Source organism: Solenopsis invicta, chromosome 13 (genome assembly GCF_016802725.1).
Source record: "Solenopsis invicta isolate M01_SB chromosome 13, UNIL_Sinv_3.0, whole genome shotgun sequence".
NCBI classification, from domain to species: domain Eukaryota; kingdom Metazoa; phylum Arthropoda; class Insecta; order Hymenoptera; family Formicidae; genus Solenopsis; species Solenopsis invicta.
This window is the reverse complement of record NC_052676.1, coordinates 14,487,763-14,508,485: the sequence shown is the minus strand read 5'-3', so window position 1 is coordinate 14,508,485 and position 20,723 is coordinate 14,487,763. Positions and strand designations below refer to the sequence as shown.

At 31.6% G+C, this 20,723-nt stretch overlaps 1 protein-coding gene across 4 annotated transcripts in view; it reads left to right on the top strand.

Moving 5' to 3' along the window:
- The first annotated feature begins 3,146 nt into the window (after window positions 1-3,146).
- Window positions 3,147-20,723, top strand: part of LOC105202946 (hexosaminidase D) — a 29,613-nt gene continuing 12,036 nt past the window's right edge. Inside the window, exons 1-7 of one of the 4 annotated variants that reach the window (XM_026140408.2) lie at window positions 3,459-3,475; window positions 3,565-3,619; window positions 8,893-8,993; window positions 11,605-11,820; window positions 17,981-18,329; window positions 18,407-18,481; window positions 18,572-18,767. In XM_026140408.2, coding sequence (XP_025996193.1) covers window positions 8,895-8,993; window positions 11,605-11,820; window positions 17,981-18,329; window positions 18,407-18,481; window positions 18,572-18,767 — 935 coding nt within the window. In that variant the 5' untranslated portion in view covers window positions 3,459-3,475; window positions 3,565-3,619; window positions 8,893-8,894. Of the gene's footprint in view, window positions 3,476-3,564; window positions 3,648-8,892; window positions 8,994-11,593; window positions 11,821-17,980; window positions 18,330-18,406; window positions 18,482-18,571; window positions 18,768-20,723 lie in introns of all 4 variants that reach the window. The other 3 variants (XM_039456869.1, XM_026140406.2, XM_026140407.2) reach the window with 3 other exon arrangements.

The following is a 20,723-nucleotide window of genomic DNA, read 5'->3' as shown; positions in this document are numbered from 1 at the left end:
AAATAAATGATAACATTTATAAAGATAGTGTTGTGTATTTTTTTATAAATTGAAGAAATTGTTAAATAAATAAGGTGCCTAATAATTTTATCAATGGCTATATACTGAATATATTCAATAATATTTATAATATCTCTTGGTAATGTTACTTTGAAAGATATATTTAAAAGATAATAAAAATATTTTATAGAATATTTTTAAAATATTTTTATGTCTACTAGATTCTATCAAAAAAATATTTTCAAAAATATTAAATAATTTTAATGAAACTGCTAAAATTTGTTTTTCCAATCTGGAGTCCAGTATTGGGGACTCGTTTTCAAAAAATTCTTATTAAGATGAGAGTAAAAAATCACACAATGCTACGCTTTTTATTCTATCCTGAGATTTTTTTTATTTACAAGATACAAAACTTTCGTGTCTATCTAGCAACAGTGTCGCGTACTGCTCAGAAAATTAAATTATTTTAATATTTTTTGGGCGATATAAAAAATAGTTTTGAAAATATTTCTAATATAATTTCAAAGTTCTTTTAAAAATATTACCAGATCGTAGGTTTAAAGAAGAGGAATTGATTATGATTGGTTAAAATTTCTTACAGTAATGACTAATATAAACCAATCTTTAGACGTACTCGATCTCCCACGGGGAAATAATAACGATGAAACAATATTTTGATTAAGGATTAGAAAACTTTCTGTCATGATAGTTTCGCATTTCAAATCGAACATGACTCGACTTGACTTGGAGTCAGATCGAGTTGGCAAATCGAATACGCTATTACTCCACCCTTAGTGAATGAGTGAATTTTCGAACACACCCCTGTACCTTTGCCCACCCACTCCCAGTGCTCCTCGTTTACTCTATCCCATGGTGGAAGTATAACATGGTGTGCTCAATTTGGCTAAACCACGCCCCTTTTCACGGCAAAGTGTCTCTTATTCCTGAAGGCTGCCAACTGTGAAAAAATGAAATATTTAATGTCGGAAAGTTGCTGAACCTAGATGATCGCATCTTTGTCACATGTACGAATGCGTGCATTGCGTCTTTTTCTGTCATACCAGCGGCGCCAGCGTCATTGCTCCAATTTCAGCGCCTTTGCTTCATAGCGTCCATAGCGTCCATAGTAACAACACGTATTTTTAGGTTATTTTTTAAACTTTATTGTAAAATAAAGTGAAAATGGTACGTTGTGTAGTGAAATCGTGTAAAAATTGCAACGAAACGTGCTTGCCGGCGCAAGTAAGCTTTTTCCGATTTCCGGAAAATGCAGTAATGCGTGAAGGCTGAATTCAGAGAATCGGAGAGAGTTTTATGCCGAAAAATATTAAGAATGGTAAGTCTTATTAAATATTATTAGCCAATTTTTTGTAATGACATTATTTCCATTACAATTTGTATTACACACACACAGGCACACACACAACATTCCAATACTGTTCCAATAGAAAATATTGTAAATATTCGTATCTTAATAGAGCAACCTAACCTAACACCAATTACTTGATATACATACTAACCAACAACTTTCTATTTAATTATCTTAACTTTTGCAATAATTTTAAAGAATAGTACATTAAACTGATGCAATATGTTTCAAGATAATTTAAATGTACCATGTATCATGTATACATTTATACATATTGTCGAAATTAAAATAATTTAATAGGAAGTTACATAGCACACATCAAGTGCTTGATGTAAACTAGGACAATTGTTAACTTATTAATTGTTAGTTAACTTAACTATTATTCTGTCATTTGAATTTTCAGTAAATATACGCTTAGCACACTTCACAGAAGATTTGTTTGTGAGAAGTAAGAAGATTTGACCTCCTATGGACATTCGAAGACGGTCGCTTTTGCCGAGTGCAGTTCCAACATTATTGTTACCAAAAACGGAAAATAGGTAAACATGAATAAATAATAATTGATGTATTAATTACTGAAAAATACATTCCTTTTTTTGCATAACATTATCAAAGTAACATTTATGTTTTCTATTTTAGTGACAATGAAAGTAATATGGACTTCAAAGTCATAGCCGAAGATTTTCCGCTTCCCGTCACGAAAATGTACATGCAGTCTTCCGAGTTACTCGTCAGCCCTGATGATCCATCGAATATACAGGAATGTATGATAGATGTAGAATCACCAGGGTCGATTTAGAAGGTAAGAACAACATTGAACGATTACTGATGATAGTAATTTGCTATCTTAATGTGCCACGAAATTCTTGGTATATACAATAAACAATAATGTTTTGTTGCATTATTACAGTAATTGAAAGCTGGAGGAAACATATGCAATGTGTCGAACGCCACCAAAAACAAGAAAAAAATGAAAAAAATCAAATAGAACTTTTAGCTCTTAGCTTTTTAACTTTAAAATGTATAAAATAATAAATAATTATGTGTATCTAAAAACTGTATAATATAAGAATTGTGTATAATAAATTATTATATTTATCATGAAACCTGCATAAAAAATAATGACTTATTTCTACACATTTTGTCGGTAGAGATTGTCTTAGTCAGTTCATTCGAAAACAGCAACATATACCTCAAGCATAAAATCAATGAATATTATTTTATTTTATTTAATTTAACTATCTCAACTATTTTTTTCTTTTTATTCTTAATGAAACAATATCTTCAATTTTCAATAATTTCTTATTTACAAAAAATTGATATTCTGTAACAATTTGTGGACTTAATAATTCTATTTATTTCTTGTTTTGGAAAAAATTCTTGTATATCAATGGTTGTTTTTAAAATTTTTAAGAACTTTATTTTTTATTATTAAAATTATCGTAAAATTTATTACGATATTTATATTTGTAGTGTTATTTCAAATATTATTTTATTATTAAATACTATTAATCTTTATATTTTACACAAACTGTTTAATTTTTATTAATTTTTTACAATGAGCGCAGTTAGTCTTTCGTGTCGTGTTGTATTTAATAACATTTATTTACAGCGGTAACTATCTACAAGAAAAGAGACAGAGTGAAAATAGAAAACGTCCGACAAAGACAGTTATATCAGGTGTACAGACTTTAGAAAGTGAAATACTTCAACTTTTCACAGTTGGCAGCCCTCTGGAATAAGAGGCAGAAAAACGACAGAGAGCGCAGATTTTAGAGAAAGAAGGCTGCAAATTGAGCACACCATGCTATCCCTTCCACCATGACTCTATCCTCACGTCCTTACCCGCCGGGAGAGAAATCTGAACGTATGTATTCCTGGGTGGAGAATCTGAACGCAGCCTAGACTGGACTATAATATTGCTTGTGTCGATTTGTGTCATTAAATAAAAAGCATTCGGAATATACACTCGACAAGCTTGTCCGTAATACTCGCGTGAGCTGCGGGTCCGTTCGTTTCGCACAAAGTTGTCCGCCCGACCAATGTCGTCCGACCGATGAGTGGAATGGGAGAAAAGATGGATGCCTTGACGTTGGGCTCGCACAGGTAAAGTAGCTGACTGATAGATACAAATCTTCGCATATCTCTCGACGAACGAAGTGTCGTGACTCGGCAAATTGTTCTTTCTTTTTCAGGCTGGTCCATCTTGATCTGAAGGGCGCGCCGCCGCGAACCTGTTATTTTGAAAAGGTACACGCCATTTGTAAACGCTCGAAAGGTTAATAATAGTCTTCTTATTTTGCATCAACGCATTCGGAAGTTTGCATGTACTGCTTTTCATTTTCCTTTCATTCAGAATTTACGTGATAAATGCACATAGATGCATTTTGTTTTTATTTTAATTATTCATAACCTAACCCTAACCTGATTTCTTTCATTTACTATGTATTGCGTGTTTTGAACATTTGGTCTGTTCTTTAGTTGTACTTCTTGGCCAGTTAATCTTTTTTGTTTACCAACAAAAAAAAAGAAAAAGATAAACCGTACAAGAAGTTCAGTTAAAAAGAACAAGCTTTCGATTGTTTACATTCAAGAGAGATGGAGCAAGAGAGACAGAGAGAGAAAACAAAAAGAACTAGCAAATGTATGTTAAGCTGTGTTACCGAAACTTATAGTTTGTTAACTTGCTTAAGCCGGATTAATCGTAACCCAAGCAGAACAGGGAATTATCATGACGTCAAAATGATGTCAAAGTGACTGCAAAATGATCATTAAAAGTCACTTTTTAATCAATTACGATTCATTTTGATGTCATTTTGACTTGTTGTTCTGCTTGGGAACATATAAAGTGTCTATTATTATGGCAGTTTGAGTCAAATCGTGTTTGGGTATCATTATGCCTCCTTCCCAGCAAATGGAAATGGATTAAAAAAAAAAAAGAATTTGGATTCAGCAATGATCACACAAATCCATTTCTATCCAATTAAAGTTTAGGAATTCTTTGAATTTATTTTAATCCATGAAGTGAGATTAAAATTAAGGATTTTTTTTTAATCCAAAAAAGTTATACAGGCCAATGGATTATATAATCCATTTTAATCCAAACACGAAATAAAGTAATTTTTATTTTTTCTATTTAAAAGGAGTTTTTGCAAGTTATCCAATCCATTTTAATCTACAACATAGGATTGAAATGACTTAATTGCTGTTATTTAATTCAAAATGTATTCAAACGAATTAAAATGGATTACAAATTTTTAATCCATTTCTTTACTGGGTTGTTTATGTGTAATGAATTATAAAGATGAATGATGTCAATAGCCAATGTATTACTACGTTTATACGTGACTATCGAGGGGTTGGTCATTGAGGTAATTTTTGTACAAACAAGAGCCAGGTAATTCAGTGGTAATCCAAACAAAATTTTGGGCAATTTAATGTAATTTTTGGCAAATCTAAATAATCTTTAGCGTTCTCAGGTAATCTTGTGTAATCTAATAGGAAATCCTAAGTAATCTAAGGATAATATAAAATAATTTGTAGGTAATTCTAGATAGGTATTCCTAAAGTAATCTCAATTAATCTGAAGTAATATAAAATAATTCTTGATTTTTTAGTAAGCGTTATTGATGAGCATGTTGCATTTCTTTGCAATAATATACATTTTCAATCAGTTTTTAGAGTTTATGAAAAAGAATTGCTTTTTTATGCTCTCAGAATTGTCATTGTTACATCAATGCTTACTTCTTATTTTTATGCTTTTTTAAAAAATTTTATCTGATTAACTTGAATTCTAGTATGTACGTTCTATGATTGATGACTAACCAATTATGCAAACAAATTTTTTGTTCAACAAGAAGCTTGACTTCTACTTTTTCCACAATGGTCAGTTTTAGTTTAAATGATATTATGAATAGAATTAAAAAAATTTTAATTATACAAAACATCAAAAATGATTTAAAAGATCAGTTTGTTTTCCTAAGGGAAATACATCTAGCGAAAATGATTCTGTCCCTCGAAAAATTTTCCAAACTAAGAAGTTGCTATTTTTCTACAAACTTACAGTTTATGATTAACGTAACAACCAATAAGTTCTAGTTGTTACATTAATTATGAAGTACGAGTATGTAGAAAGATGACTTCTCAGTTTAGAAAATTTTCCGAGGGACAGAATCATTTTTGCTGGGTATACATAATTGTTTAGGTATTGGAAGTAATGAAAATTTAGTTGATATTCCAGATGATATAGAAATTGAAAACATTATTATGTCAGCTCTTACAAAAGCTAAATCGGATCTTCATGAAATTGGCATAAACAACATTCCTGAATCATTGGAAAAATATTTTTTCCTAAAATTTTTGGAAGAAAGTCTTGTGGAAGAGATTGATTTAAATAATGATGAGGATAATAATTTAATTTCGAATTTTATATCAGAATTAGATATTACAACACAAGTTGAATCAATGTTAGAAATAAGATTACAAACTGATTTGGTCTTTGAAACTGATAATTTTGATGATCAATTGGACGATGACTTTTGTCTAAAAGATTATGTTGATAATCCAGAATTTTTTAAGAAAAAAGATGATATAGAAAAGTCGCCGTTTATAGAAGTAGTTCTAGCAAACCAAACAAAAACAGTTAAAAAATCATCTCTTTGTTGGTTATTTAATAATAAAAAAATTAAGCAATGACAGATTAGTGCGTGTCAGACAAAATTCTACAAGTTCTCACAATCTAAGTCGTCAAGAAGACACTGAAAATGACAATTTGGAAGTTGTAGTAAATACTGAAATGTATTACGCCGTTTATTAAAACATTAGATGATATATAGAGAGGGTCTTGGAAAAATTAACTAATTGAATGTTTAAAATAAAATTTTTGTTTCAAAATTTAGAAGTTTTTAAGTGATCGCGAAAAGATGCCATTCAAGAAGATGAGAGTAGATAAATATTTTATGGCCCTGTTAATATGCAGGGTGTTAATCCTTTAACTATTTCTCAATCTGATAGAAAACTGATTATAAAACAATTCAAAAAATTTTTAAAAAGTTTTAGGTACATCAGGACTTTAATAATTTTTATACATACACATAAAAGTTTTAAGATATTTGTTTCACAACTGTGCCTTTTTATTTATATTTAATTTGATTAGTCGCAAAATTTTTAATTTTTAATTTTAACATTAAGTTGTGATATTGTTTAACAAAGAGTCTGCATTACTATTGGTGTTTTTTTTAATACTTTTTATTTTATAAAATACCTATTAATATTTATTATGTGCTAACTTCATAGAGGTTTAATATTTATATTTAATTGGATATTGTTTTGTTAGTATTAAAAAATCTTAAACGTTATGAGTAGTCGAACTTCTTGCTATGTATATGTATAATACATATTCTGTTTGCAAAATTTTTATATTTTTATGTAAATAAATATTTGTTTGTGTTTATGTAAATAAATATTTGTTTTGTAAAATTGCGTTTTTTCTTAAATAGTGAAAATCTAAAATAGATCTGAAGAAATAATATTTTTGCTACTCGTATAAGGTAATCTTAGATGAGCAAAGTAAATTTGAAAAAATCTTGGCTAATTTCAGAAAATATGATGTAATTTTTAATACTTTATGGTAATCTTGGGTAATATGAAGTAGTATTTCATAATCTGAGGTAGTATTAGGTAAACTTAAGTAATCCAAGGTAATTTAAAGGTAATCTTTATCAAGGGTAATTTTTGTATACCATAACCGCTAGCGATTAATTCCTCGGTGACTATTAATCAGGTTTAATAACATCCTTAGGTATGAAATTGGCTAATTATAATCATTCCATTTTCCAAAACTTAATATTTTTTATACAGCATTTTGCAAAAGCATTGCAAAATATTTTTTCAATGTTTTAGTAATATTGCAGTAGTTGTAGACTGTCCATTTTAGAAATATTAATATGTTATGTTGCAACAGAATATGTATAATATTCTTTTAATGCGATGCAACTATATATTTGAAGTGGACATTTAGCAAACGGAAATGAAATGGATCGTATTCATTTTGATATTTTTGAATTTGCACTTTAGAATTTTTGAATCTATTTGAATTCAAAAATAATATGAATTGAAACATGACGACTAGTTCATTTTGTATTTAATTCATTTGAATTCAAGTATAATATAATGGAGACATAAATCCATCGAATTCAAAATGATGAATAGTGTATTTTATATTTTAATCTATTTGAATCTATTGGAATTCAAAAATAATCGAAAATTCTAAAGCGCGAATTTGGATAAATTATAATAAATTGCAATTTTTAATTTATTAAAATTTTTTTTGTTTACTGGGCATTTTATCATTGCTGCAATGTTGCTGAAACATTGCAGCAATATTTTGCAATAAGTTTGTTTTGTGTTCTTGAACTTTCTAAATGTGTATACTTAAAGTAAAATAGGAATATGTTTGAAAGTTAGAAAAAGCGAGAAGAGACGTTCCAGTGCTACCTAGTGCAGAAATAGAAAACGAACCTAACGTTTTTGCAATGCTGTGCTGTATAGATTATAATTGGCCAGTTTTATAATATCGATGTTATAACTTTAGCATAAATCAAACCGTGTAAACGTAGTTTATTCGTTGAACGTGAATCAAGACTGTGGCCTTAATAAGAAAAGGCCCTTAAATCGGAAATTTAAAAAATGTTTGAAATATCTCCAACGAGAGACATATTGTTAATAATACATAAAAGGCATGTTCTGTTTAATGCTTGCAACACTCACAAGTATTACTTGTTCTTGTTTAATTAATAAACAGTGATGAAATGATTCCAAAAGCGTTGTGAGCGTGGAACACTTATAAAATATCTCTTGATATCTTATTAACTATTTTTTTGCTGTCTGAATTTACTCTAAAAGGGGATAAAATTAATTTCTAAAAAATGATTTTCTATTTTGGTTTTAATATTGAACAAGTTTTGATATGTTTTTTCTTCAATAAATCTCATTGATAAAATTAAATTTTCTATATGAAATTTTTGTTTTATCTCTTTTTGATGAGTAATAAAACAGTAGTTGCTAAGACATAGGTCCGGATTTAAAATATGCTGACGATATTAATGCTAGAATTATCCAGCAAATGAAAATTGAAATAGTTTATTTCTACATTTTCAAATTTGTTTTATTTTTTGAATTTATTTGAATCTAAAGATAATATAATATTGATACGAATACATCCGAATTTATTATGAATAGTTTATTTTATATTTTAATTCATTTGAATCCAAAAATATTCTAGGACTTTAAAAAGCAAACTCGAATAAATTAAAATAAATTGCAATTTTTATTTGAATTTATTTTTGTTTGCTGGGTATCAGTCTGATTTCGACTTGGATTGTCAGTTTTTCAGAAGCTTTATCCGATGTCTAGATGACAAGTCAAACTTTCATATGTTCAGTTTTTTAAGTAAACAGAAAATAAAATTACATTATGATGATTATATTACGAAAGAAAATTTATAATTAGAGTTTGGATTTCAGTGATGTTTCCTCATTTGCTAACGCTTAAGCGTCATAAGAAGCAACGTTTCCTCATGAAAAATACTCTCAAGTTGGAGGTTTATTTGAGAGTTAACACTTATGTAAGTGTTATTTCAAACACTAGTTGCATGTATTTTTCATGAGGGTTAGCAGATCGTCTGCTTATGCTCGTGGTGCTATATGTAAAATGATGTAAATGATTTTGTGTTTAATAATAAAATATATTTTAATTTAATAATAGTTTATTTAATTAAACTTTGGTTCTGAAACTGTTGGAAAACAATATTGTATATAATTTCTTATTAAAGGAGTGTACATGAAATTAGCTAAATTTCCCCCCGAGCAGAAACCTAAAAAACTAATTCCAGTGTTTCTTGATATATATGAAACAGAAAAATAATATTTATATTACTGTGGAAAGTGCAGGGAAAATTGTTGATAACAATAAAATATTCAAAATACTTAATGCATACGTGACATTATGTTTCAATTTTCTTTATTTCTTTATGATCAGATTTGTATATATTTTAATATATGTATTTACGCTCATTTTTAGATCTATTTTGCATATAGATTTATATATAACAACAATTTTTAGTAAAGAAATATTAAATTTTTAAAAATTGTTTTTTGCCTGATTCAATACCAGCGACGAGAACCTGGCGATTACTGGTTCTATTTTTGTTTTTTTTGTACTTTGTTTTTTTGTTTTTTTTTTATTTTTTACTGTAGACTGTTTTCTAGCTAGTATACACTGGTATTACATTGAGTTTAGCTGTTTTTGTTGGAACATAATTAGAGTTTTAGATACAATTTTTGATAAATGATTGAAGCACTCTTCTTTCTCTATATTCTTTTTTTTCTATACAATTTAGATTATATTCATTATAAAACATGCAGTAATTACACAGTATGTCGGAAAAGAAATGGAACTTTTGGAATTAAAAAAAAACAAGTTATTTTGTTAAAATTTTTCTTGTTTATTCAAAATACACCCCTTCTGCATCAATATACCACTGGGCATGCGTAAACAATGCTAGCATAGATTTTTTGATGTTATCTTTCGGAATCGCCTCAATAACCTTGGTCACGGCCTGTTAGACATGTGTAACGCTTTCATAAAAGTGTCCTTTCATGGCCACTTTCAGTTTTGGAAATAGGAAATAGTCACATGTCGATAAATCAGGCGAATACGGAGGATGTTTCAATAAAACTTTTACCAAGCTTAAAACAAAATTTAATGTTAGCTTTTTGTTCCATTGTGTTTTTGTGACAAGATAACAAAACATACTGTCACTTTAAGCGCCATAACTTAGTAACGCGTTGATCTATTGCAGTGAAGTTGATCTCGTAGATTTTTTGTAGATGAGATACGTAGGTTTTAGGATGTATATTGTTTCAAGAGATGGTGTTACTAGTTTTTTTTTAATTTAAAAAGTTTTGTTTTTTTTCCGACATACTGTGTATGAATATAATCACCGTATATTATACATAAAATATTTTAGAAAGTTGATGATATACATTTTGTATAAAATCAACTTATTGTTATTTTTTTACATTATCAAACAGTGTAACAATGTCACAGTTGGAATATTTTGTGTTGGACACAGCGTTACAATGTATCATCTCTTTACTTTGTTGGAAAACAGGCAGTCTAAGTTATATACAGGGTGCGGCGCCAAAATCCGGACAAATTTTATACATTTTTTCCAAACATTTTTTATTGCAAAAATGAAAAGGTTTACAAAATTTTTTTAACCACATATTTTGTAAGGCCATAAAGAACCCATTTACTCAATATATCCCCTGCTTGCTTGAATGACCGCCTCCAGTCTCTGTCTAAAGCGCAAGCGCGTTTTAATGCGTCACGGTCCATATCGGCGAATCCCGCTTCAATAGCGGTTCTCAGTGATGCGACGTTTGGATATCTGAACTTGTTCGTGACTCTTTCAATTACGCTCCATACATAGAAGTCCAAAGGATTTAAATCTGGGCTGTTGGGAGGCCAGAATTCTTTCGACCAAAACATGCCGATGTTTTCCGACAACCAATTTTGCACCTCGTGTTGTAAAACCTTTGGACTTTTCCGACTTACCCTATGATCAGAAAGTACCGGGAATTTTTAAATAAAACAAAATAGAGTTAAATTTCAGGCAAATTTATTTTATCTCCTTCAAAATATGATCCATCTGAAGCAACACACATGTGCCAACGCTTGACCCAGTCCTCCATGCATCCCTGGTAGGCTGCGTTCAGATTCCCCACCCGAGTGCACCCAGGCACCTAAAGAGCCTTCAGATTCCTTTAGAGTGCCCCTACCGGACATTAGGTGGGTCGTTCACTTTATCAGAGTGATTTAGTACATGTGTCAAGCTATTGGAACGCTAATCGCGATAACTACCAATGGTATAGAACGGCGGAAATTTCAAATTGAATTTTGTCCGGATTTTGGCGCCGCATCCTGTAGAGGAAGAAAATTATTGTTCAGTCATTAGTGTATTAAAAATTGAGTCTAGAGCTCTAATTGTGTTCCAATAAAAACTTTACACAGCAATGTAACATTATGTCCTAGCTGGAAAACAGTTATAAGAGCTAACATCGTTATTTTGAATATTAACCCTAATGTTGACTGACAATAGTCATCATTAACATTTTGTCTTTATTCTCGTCTGCGCTTATTTTTATTCTTATGACCCAATAGAAAATTTACAGCTCTTTCCGCTATTACGAACATGGGGAGCTACCGGATTGCTACTGGAGTGGGAAGACACGTTCCCTTACAACCGGGATCTCTCTCCAATAGGAAGCAATGGTCCGAGCAGCTTAACGAGTGGATACACTATCCAGGAGGCTAGACATATTCTGCAAATAGCAGGTGACTGCGGTTTAGCAGTTATCCCATTGGTACAAACGTTCGGTCATATGGAGGTATAGCAAAAATTGCTTTATTAATTTTTTTATATTAAATTATTTTCTACAAAACTATATTTCTTTGATAAAAGTAGTTTTTATCTTATATTTTTTTATTTTTTGAATTTATGAAGATTTCTAAAAAAAATATCTTAAATTTCTTCAAATTTTGAGTTTTTCTTTCAAAAATTGTGAGAAAGAATGAAAAATTTTGATATTTTAGAATTCATATATGTATATAAAAAGAATTCTAGAAAACATACAGACTTTGTCAATACTTCTTAAAAGTGTTCCAAAATTTTGTGTAAAAATTTTTAGAAAAATTATAAAATTATATAATTTTGAAAAATTATATGAAGAATTATATTATCATATGAAAAAAATATTCACAAAAAAGTTTATTGAGTTGCTATATGTAATCTTACAATGTTTTTTGCTTAAAATTCAAAGATGTCAACAAGAAAATATAGATCGATATGAAAACATAATTAATTTAAGATGAACCTTATTTGATTATAGCTAGGTTTTAATGCCTGTTTCTTGTGTGATTTTATATACACTCGTCAACAAAAAATAGGGAACACTTTCTAGACACCAAAAATTAGGCTATTTTCAAATAGCTTGGCGAAAAATTATCGCAGATAAAAAATAAAAAAAAACATTTTGAAGCTTGAAGTTTCAACTTTAATGCTGAATCGACAGAATACTTGAGCGAGTGACTTCCGAGCACTGAAGGCCGGTTTCTCCCAGAGAGAGGGAGAGAGAGAGCGCGGGAGTGATGATTTCGAATTCGTGCGATGCTGCTTGCGAGCGTCGAGAGCGCGAGAGACGACAGTACCGCGAGCGACAAAGAGAGAGAGAGAGAGAGAGAGAGCGAGGGCGAGAGAGAACGAACGAGAAAGGATGAACTCGGCGTTCGGTGTGGGAAACGGACGGCAGAAGCGGACTAAAATGCACTGAATTGTCACAGTTTTGTAGTTCCGCAATAATGTTTATTTTAAATTGTCAACACAAAAATTGCTTTATGCCGAGAATTTGGAACGATTACAATAGAAGTGTCCGATGTCTATTCGTATAAAGTCCGATTCCGGTCAAAATACGTGCGTGATTACTTTCGCAAAGTGGTTGTATCGGTCGCGTCGCTCAGGATTTCTGACGCGTCGGACTCTCGAACGAGAGCACGAACCCCGGAAAATCTTCCTTCCGGGAAAATCTTCCGTCGCTACGCGAAGGAGAGTCGGGAAGAGCGATTCTTACCCGGAATGAAGATTATTGGCCAAATGATCCTTCCGATGGGTGTTACCGATTTAAACGAGCGAGCACGTACCGTTCAAATCGGTGTTTGGGAATTATCGATGCTCGTTGACTCTTCTTTGCTACCCTGATGCGAAATTTGTTTTCTTCGGAGATGAGCAAATTAACGGACTCGTTAGAATAATAACAGAATAACTATCGGATTTGATCGTGACATGAGACAAATAGAGATGAAATACAAATTCAAAGATATTTACAAGTATAAGGATAAATGTTGCCTTAATAATTATCGCGAGAAACCAAAATACAATATTTAATAGAATAGTTTATAATTACGAAAATAATGTAATAAATGTGTAACAAACCGCCTTTTCGCGCCCCCCCTTGGACCGTCCACCGTTCCAGGCTGTCCGGCCGAACAACCGCCGGACAGCGAGAAACCGGCGCACAGCGCCAATAAGAATTGTAAAACCGGCGTAGCGCGCGTATACGCATCCGCGCGTCGAAAGATCTCCGCGCGCACGCGCTCGACCGGAGTGGCAGCCACTGGACCGATCTCGAGCGGCAGGGATTCCCCCTTCGATATCGTATCGTTCCGTACCCCCGCACCGTCCCTGCCCACGAGACTCGACTATATAAGCGCCGCCGCTCCTATAGTCGAGGCTTCTTCTCCGTCCGCCTTCCGAGAACGAAGTGTATCCTGAACGCTCAGTGGAGTTAAGCGAACTTAGCTTCAGTCAAGTGATCTTGACACGAGCCATCCGCTTCCTAGACCGCCGGTTCACGGGCTCAAGTCTATCTTGGGCTTCACCAGGAGATCCTGGTAGCTGGCGCTTTCCCGATCCGCCGTCCTATCTCGGTATCGACTCACGACTCGGGGTGTAGAGTTCCGCGCCTCCACTAAGTGATCTTGGCGTCGATTACCACCGTCGCATAACATCGCGGTACTAACCGCAGCGTGTCGCGATCGAGATTTAAACGTACAGCTGTACCGCGCGCGCCACGTCTCCGGCCGTGGCCACGGCCTTTGGAAGGCCACGGCACCAGCGCGTTAACAGGGATTCCGAATTCCGAGAATCTCGGTTCGGAATCCCGCGCCTGTAAATAAACACCGCTTGTAAATACCGCGTTTAAATCCTGCCGTTCCGACTATCACGTCATACGTTCCGTTTTTTTGTCCGCGCGTTCTGGTTCTTTGTTTGTCCGCCCGCGCGTAATTCTAAGCTTTTGTTACGTCCGTCCGAGCGTCATCGTCATTCGTCCGTCTGCGCGCCGCGTCCAGAACGCTACGATCTTGTACAGTACCGAAGATACGCGAAATAAAGTCTCGCTTATTTACCAACCATCCAAGTCTAGTTCTCTTGGCGACCTCATCCGCGTGCTCGCCAGCCCGTGCGCGGAAAAGCCAGGTCGTTACAAATGAAATATAGTTTAGTTCTGAACAGACAGATTTTTGAAGTTTTTTTAACTTCTTTGTCTTATGCAGTAAAAAAAGCACACTTTGTTTCGTTCCATAAAATTTCGTATTTTTGACACTTTGCAGCTCGACAAAAGAATTTTTTTCGAAATTTTTCGCAATAATTTCTTTACAGTTTTTTCAGGGGGAAAAAAAGGTTAATATTTAATAATACGTGATATTACTTAATCTTGTTCAATTTAGAATTGTGTTATGATTGAAAATTAATTCGGCGCACAATTGAACTTGAGGAAAGTATATAAAATCACACAAACAATACAAGCACGAAGACCTAGCTGCGACCGTAGAAGGCATTCTTGTTCAATTTGTTTGAATTATTCGAAAAAAATTTTTTTGTTGAGCTGCAAAGTGTCAAAAATACGAAATTTTAAGGAATAAAACAAGGTGTGCTTTTTTACTGCATAAGGAAGTTAAAAGAATTTTAAAAATCTATCGATTCAGCGTTAAAGTTGAAACTTCAAGCTTTAAAATGCTTTTTTTATTTTTTATCTGCGATGATTTTTTGCCGAGCCATTTGAAAATAGCCTAATTTTTGGTGTCTGGAAAGTGTTCCCTATTTTTTGTTAACGAATGTATATTTTTTAAGTTTATTGAATTATACGAGGTGCGGCAGAAACGTAATGAGACTGATTTTTTTTGCAACAATTTTATTTTATTTTTATGTATCAATGTTATCCGTCTCAAAGTAGTTCCCTTGGGCAGCTATACATCGGCGGAGGCGTTATTTCCACTTTCCGTGGCACTGCTGGAAGATCTCAACAGTCTCAACTTATTATCTTCAGCTCCTTAGTTAGGCTCTTTTGAATGTTATCGATAGTATCAAGATGACATCCTTTTTAAGTGTTTTTTGATCTTGGGGAATAAAAAAAAGTCACATAGACTGAGATTCGGCGAATAGAGGAAATAGAAGATTTGACGAGGAAAGCACAGAAATCCATTTTTTCGTTAAAAAAAACGGGAAAGAATGGATTTCGAAAAAAAAGAGAAAAAAATTAGGATTTCTGTGGTTCCCCAATCCCTCTATTCGTTGGATCTCAGTCCGTGTGACTTTTTTTATTCTCCAAGATCAAAAACCACTTAAAAGATTGTCATCTTAGTACTATCAATAACGAAAGGAACATAACCGAGGAACTGAACGTGATTCCAGTTGAGATCTTCCTGCAGTGCTACGAAGACTGGAAACAATGCCTCCGCCGATATATAGCTGCCCAAGAGAACTACTTTGAGAGGGATAACATTAATGTATAAAAATAAAATAAAATTATTGCAAAACAATCATTCTCATTACTTTTCTGCCACATCTCGTATGCTGAATAAATTTTCGGTCTTAAATTATAATTCTAAGTTGAACGAGAATAGTAATATCACAATATTAAATTGATAACCAATTTAACAATAATGATGCTCTTAAGCATTTGTTATATTATAGCGCGTAGTTTGATGAACTTATATTACATAAGAAATATCAACACTAACAATAAGATCCAATTATGCCTGAATAAAGCTCATTTTTAATTAGTTTTGAAAAGTGATGTGTATCAGTTTAAGTTTTCTCATTAACCTTTATTTCACGCGCCTTTAATATGCATTCTTCTAAATATGATCAGTTGTTGCAATGAATATTACCACATCTTAGTGATCAAATTGGTTAAGACACTCGTTCTGGAAAGATATAGGGAGATCCAGATTTAATTTGTACACTCGACGAACGTTATATAACTTTTTTCACCGAGTTGTTCAACATTGAAGCAAAAAGGTTCTTTTTACGATTAATAAGTAGAAAACTATGATTTTGGTTAAAATTGTAGGTACTGCATGTAAAGATCGCAGGCTACTTTAGCACTATCTAGGATGCATCACGTAAAGGTATAGTTCATCTAGCATCACTTGGCAAAGATCGGGACTCTACAGTTACATTCCTGTGATATTTTGTAACTTTAAATCCTCTCTGCCATGTGTGTGCGAATGTATAATGTAAAAATAAGCGAGTTTACAGTTTGTGCACTTTTGCACTTTTAGAATTTGATGATTCTTTATTAAAGTAATCATTTTATATATTTACTCGTTGATAAAACAAAAGATAGAAGTGATATTATTGTTGAGCATACTTGTGGATGAAGGGTGGGTAACGTGTTTTTGAATGTTGTTCTTAACACTTGTGTTTTTTGGTAAAGCCCGATTAAAAAAAAAAAAAAAAACATTTCAATATTTGCTCAATACTTTGATGATTGTTTCAATGAAGAATCATTATCATCAGATTCTGAAAATGCAAACGAAGTGTGAATTTGCATATCTTTATATTATATAGTACATTCGAGCATTATATTATACACACGCATACACAGAGAGATAATTGCACGCAGAGAGAGAGAAAGAGAGAGGAGGAGGGAGGGTCTTGATCTCTGATCAAAGGATGCTAAATGACTTCACATGGTGCATTCCAGATAGTATTGAAGTAGTCTGCGATCTTTTATGTAGTATGTACGCACAATTTTAGCTAAAATCATAGTTTTCTAATTATTAACCGTACATGTGGTTAATGTCATTTTTTACTGTATTTAAACTATTCTTGCAATGTTCCTACCATTTCATGGACAAATGACTATTTTTTTTCTTGTTATTTAAGGACCCAAACATTTTTAGACAATAGAAACAGATCTTTTTCAAGACCTATTTAGGAGTGTCTTGGGAGGCAAAATTGACACTTTTTAACAACCTCCGTTGTTTGGTGAACAGTGTAATAAACATAAAACTGTATAAAATCACATAATAAATATTAATATTAAGTTCTAGTCCTGATCGACGCCTTGATTAAGGCTATCTTAATCAAATGTTATTAATTGTTTTTAAATTATTTGATAAGTAGTTTACATTCTAGAAAAGATGTAGTATATTAAAGACGAGATAAACAAGATTTTTGAATACTTCTGATAGGTGTTCTAAAATTTCATATAAAACAAATCTGAAAACTTTTCTGAATAGTTATAAAATTTTACAAAAATTTTGGAAAGTTAAAAATGTTATGAAAAATTCTAAGAAAAGTGTTTATAGAAAGATTTGCTAGAATTATTATGCAATCTTGTATCTTTCTTATATTTATAATTAAAAAATATCAATTATTTTTAAATTTTAGTTAATTGATACTTAATTTATATTTGATACTTAATATAAATGCTAGAAAAAATATAAACTTCTTGAGTTTTTCTGAAAAATCAATAATTTTCTAAAAAGTTATAAAATTATAGAGCTTTTGAAAAAATTTTGAAACTTATATGTATTTAGAATTATTTAAAAAATTGTAAGAAAAAATGTTTATAGAGGAAAGTGTTTAGGATTATTAGATAATTTTACATTTTTTATGTTAAAATTAATACTATGTTTAAAATTAATAATGATTATTTTTAAATTTAGGTTATTGTGTTATTTGATAAGTGATTTAAATTCCAGTTTCTTTTGAAGCACGATGAATGGAGATCGCTGCGCGAAGTGGAACCCTTTCCAAGTTCTATTTGTCCATCAAATCCGAGAACTCTTCCAGTGGTGAAATCGCTAATACGTCAGATTGTTAGTTTTCACCCTGATATACAGTATTTACATATAGGCTGCGATGAAGTATGGCACTTGGGCCTTTGCTCGGTCTGCACTAAACGAGCTGCAGCCAGTAAATATGGCAAATCATCATTATATCTAGAACACATCCTGGCAATAGCGCAATATATTCAGGAAACCTATCCCTATTTGAAGATCATTATCTGGGATGACATGCTGAGATCGATAGACTTACAGGTTTTGAACGGTACCTTGATAACGCTTTGTATGATTTAGTTATCCAAATTCCTTCACATGACTGACCTTCCTTTCTTCTTTTTACAGAACATTACATTGGCAAATATGTGGAACCCATGGTGTGGCACTATAATCCCAGAGACAATTTTGCATTACCTGATGGTATTTTTTCCTTTTTTAATATTTATATACTGAGAGAGAGGCAGAGAAATTGAAAAATGATTGTTAGATTCCACTATATTAAATTATTAGGATTGTGGGATAAGTACAGTGTGGTCTTTCCCAATATTTGGGCAGCAACCGCGTTCAAAGGAGCTACTGGCTCTGTGCAGCATATACCTATAATTCGACATCATATAAGTAATCATGAAAAGTGGTTGGAAGAATTGGGAGTTCACGTGAGTAAGGTGCACGAATTTCGTGGTACAGCATTCACCGGTTGGTCAAGGTAAGAAGGATCAGACTACTTATGGCGTAGAACTTTGCAGCTATAATTTTGCATATTGCAATAAACTGTTTTTTGATTAATTGTTTTCTCTTATTTCATTTAATTAATATATTTAAATTTATTATTAATTATCTCTTAAATAATAGCTGAACTTGCTTATTTTTTGAAGGATTGATATGTATTATTCGTATATATGTATATAATTTTCTATAAACTTTTTTTGTAAATTATAAATTATACATTTTTTCTCCGTTTACTTTTGACTTCTTTGTTTATTATACAGAATGAGAAAAAAAGGTACTGAATAACTCAGAAAATATTTATTAGAAATTTTATAGAAAAATATTTCAAACAGAAGTAGTATGGTGTAAAAAGATTTATTTACTGATATTATTACTTTGGGTAACATTACCAAAGACTGAAGAAGTTACTTTGATTTTTTTTTAATGGAATTTTTTAAAATTAATTGATTATTTTTGTTTAATTCAAAAGCTTTTGAAAACACCATAATAAAGTTTATTTTTATTAAATACTTTTTGAGTTATAAGAATTGAATGTTAGGATACCGCTATTATTAATATTACCCAAAATCTATCACGTGAAGGTTGTTCAGTCGGATTTATACCTCTTTTGTGTCAAATTTACACACATAACATGGCGGTAGTCTAACATTCAAACCTCATAACCCAAAAAGCACTTAATAAAAATAAACTTTATTATAGTGTTTTAGAAAGTTCTTAAATTAAGTTACAAGAATATGCAATAAAATTTAGGATGTTCCTTTTCTTTTTAAAAAAAGGCATGTAAAGAATACATCGAATATATCGAAATTATTGTTGTCACTTTTCCGCGATGCCGATTGGTTCTCTCGCTGCACTTCATGAGCGGCTGCGGATATCGTATATTTTGACTGATGTGTATTGAGAAGTTAATAGTGGGGGGTGTCGAGGTAATAGTGTAGTATTACAATTGTAATTTGTATGAAATCATGTAATATCAAAAGCTCTGTAGCGCGCGCTTATTTTGTCTAGTTTATTAAAAAAATTCCTTGATCTAATCTTAGCAACACCACTCAAGGTCAAATTGATAATATCAGTGAATGAATTTTTTTCACTCTACAACTTTTATCTGAAATATTTTTCTGAAAACTTATATTTTCCGAATTATTCATAAGTTATACCGACTTTTTGTCCCCACCCTGCATATGAATTATAACCAACAAGAAAAGGTACAGAAGTATTATCTTCCGATTTTGACGAGCCTTTAATATGTCATAGTACTGATTAAAATAAGGGACACGTCTTTTTTATATGTGCCCGTTTTCACTTTGAGGGGGTGAAATAAATGTCCCCTTTGAAGAAAATCGATATTTTTCTTTTAAAGCGAATATTGCTGAAACTATAAGAGATAAGAAAAATGTCTTAAATAAAAGTTGAATGCCTTGAAGAGTAATTTATAACATATAACATGATAAAAAAATTTTTTTAATTTTTTTTGAAAGTTTAAAAAATATTAAACTTTTTTTATCTTATAAAGTATTCCTCAAGCCATTCAACTTTCATTCAGAACCTTTTTCCTATCTCTTATAATTTCGACGATATACGCTTCAAAAGAAAAATACTGATTTTCTTCAAAGAGGTGTTTCTTTCCCTAAAAATGAAAATTGTCATGTATAAAAAAGAACATGTCTTATTTTGATTCATATACAATATATTAAAGACTCGTCAAAATTGGAAGACAACACTTTTGTAGCTTTCCTTATAAGTTCAATTTTAAGAAGAAAAAGAAATATCTAGGTCCAAAAAAGCTTCTTTTGAATTATCTCATAAAGAAGATTTAGATATTCATTCTAAAAGACGTAAATTATCTCTAAAGAAGTAAAACTTCCCTCTTCTCTTCAACCTTTACAAATCTTCCTTTAAGAAGGAAATGGATTCTCAAAGTATGAATTTTAAT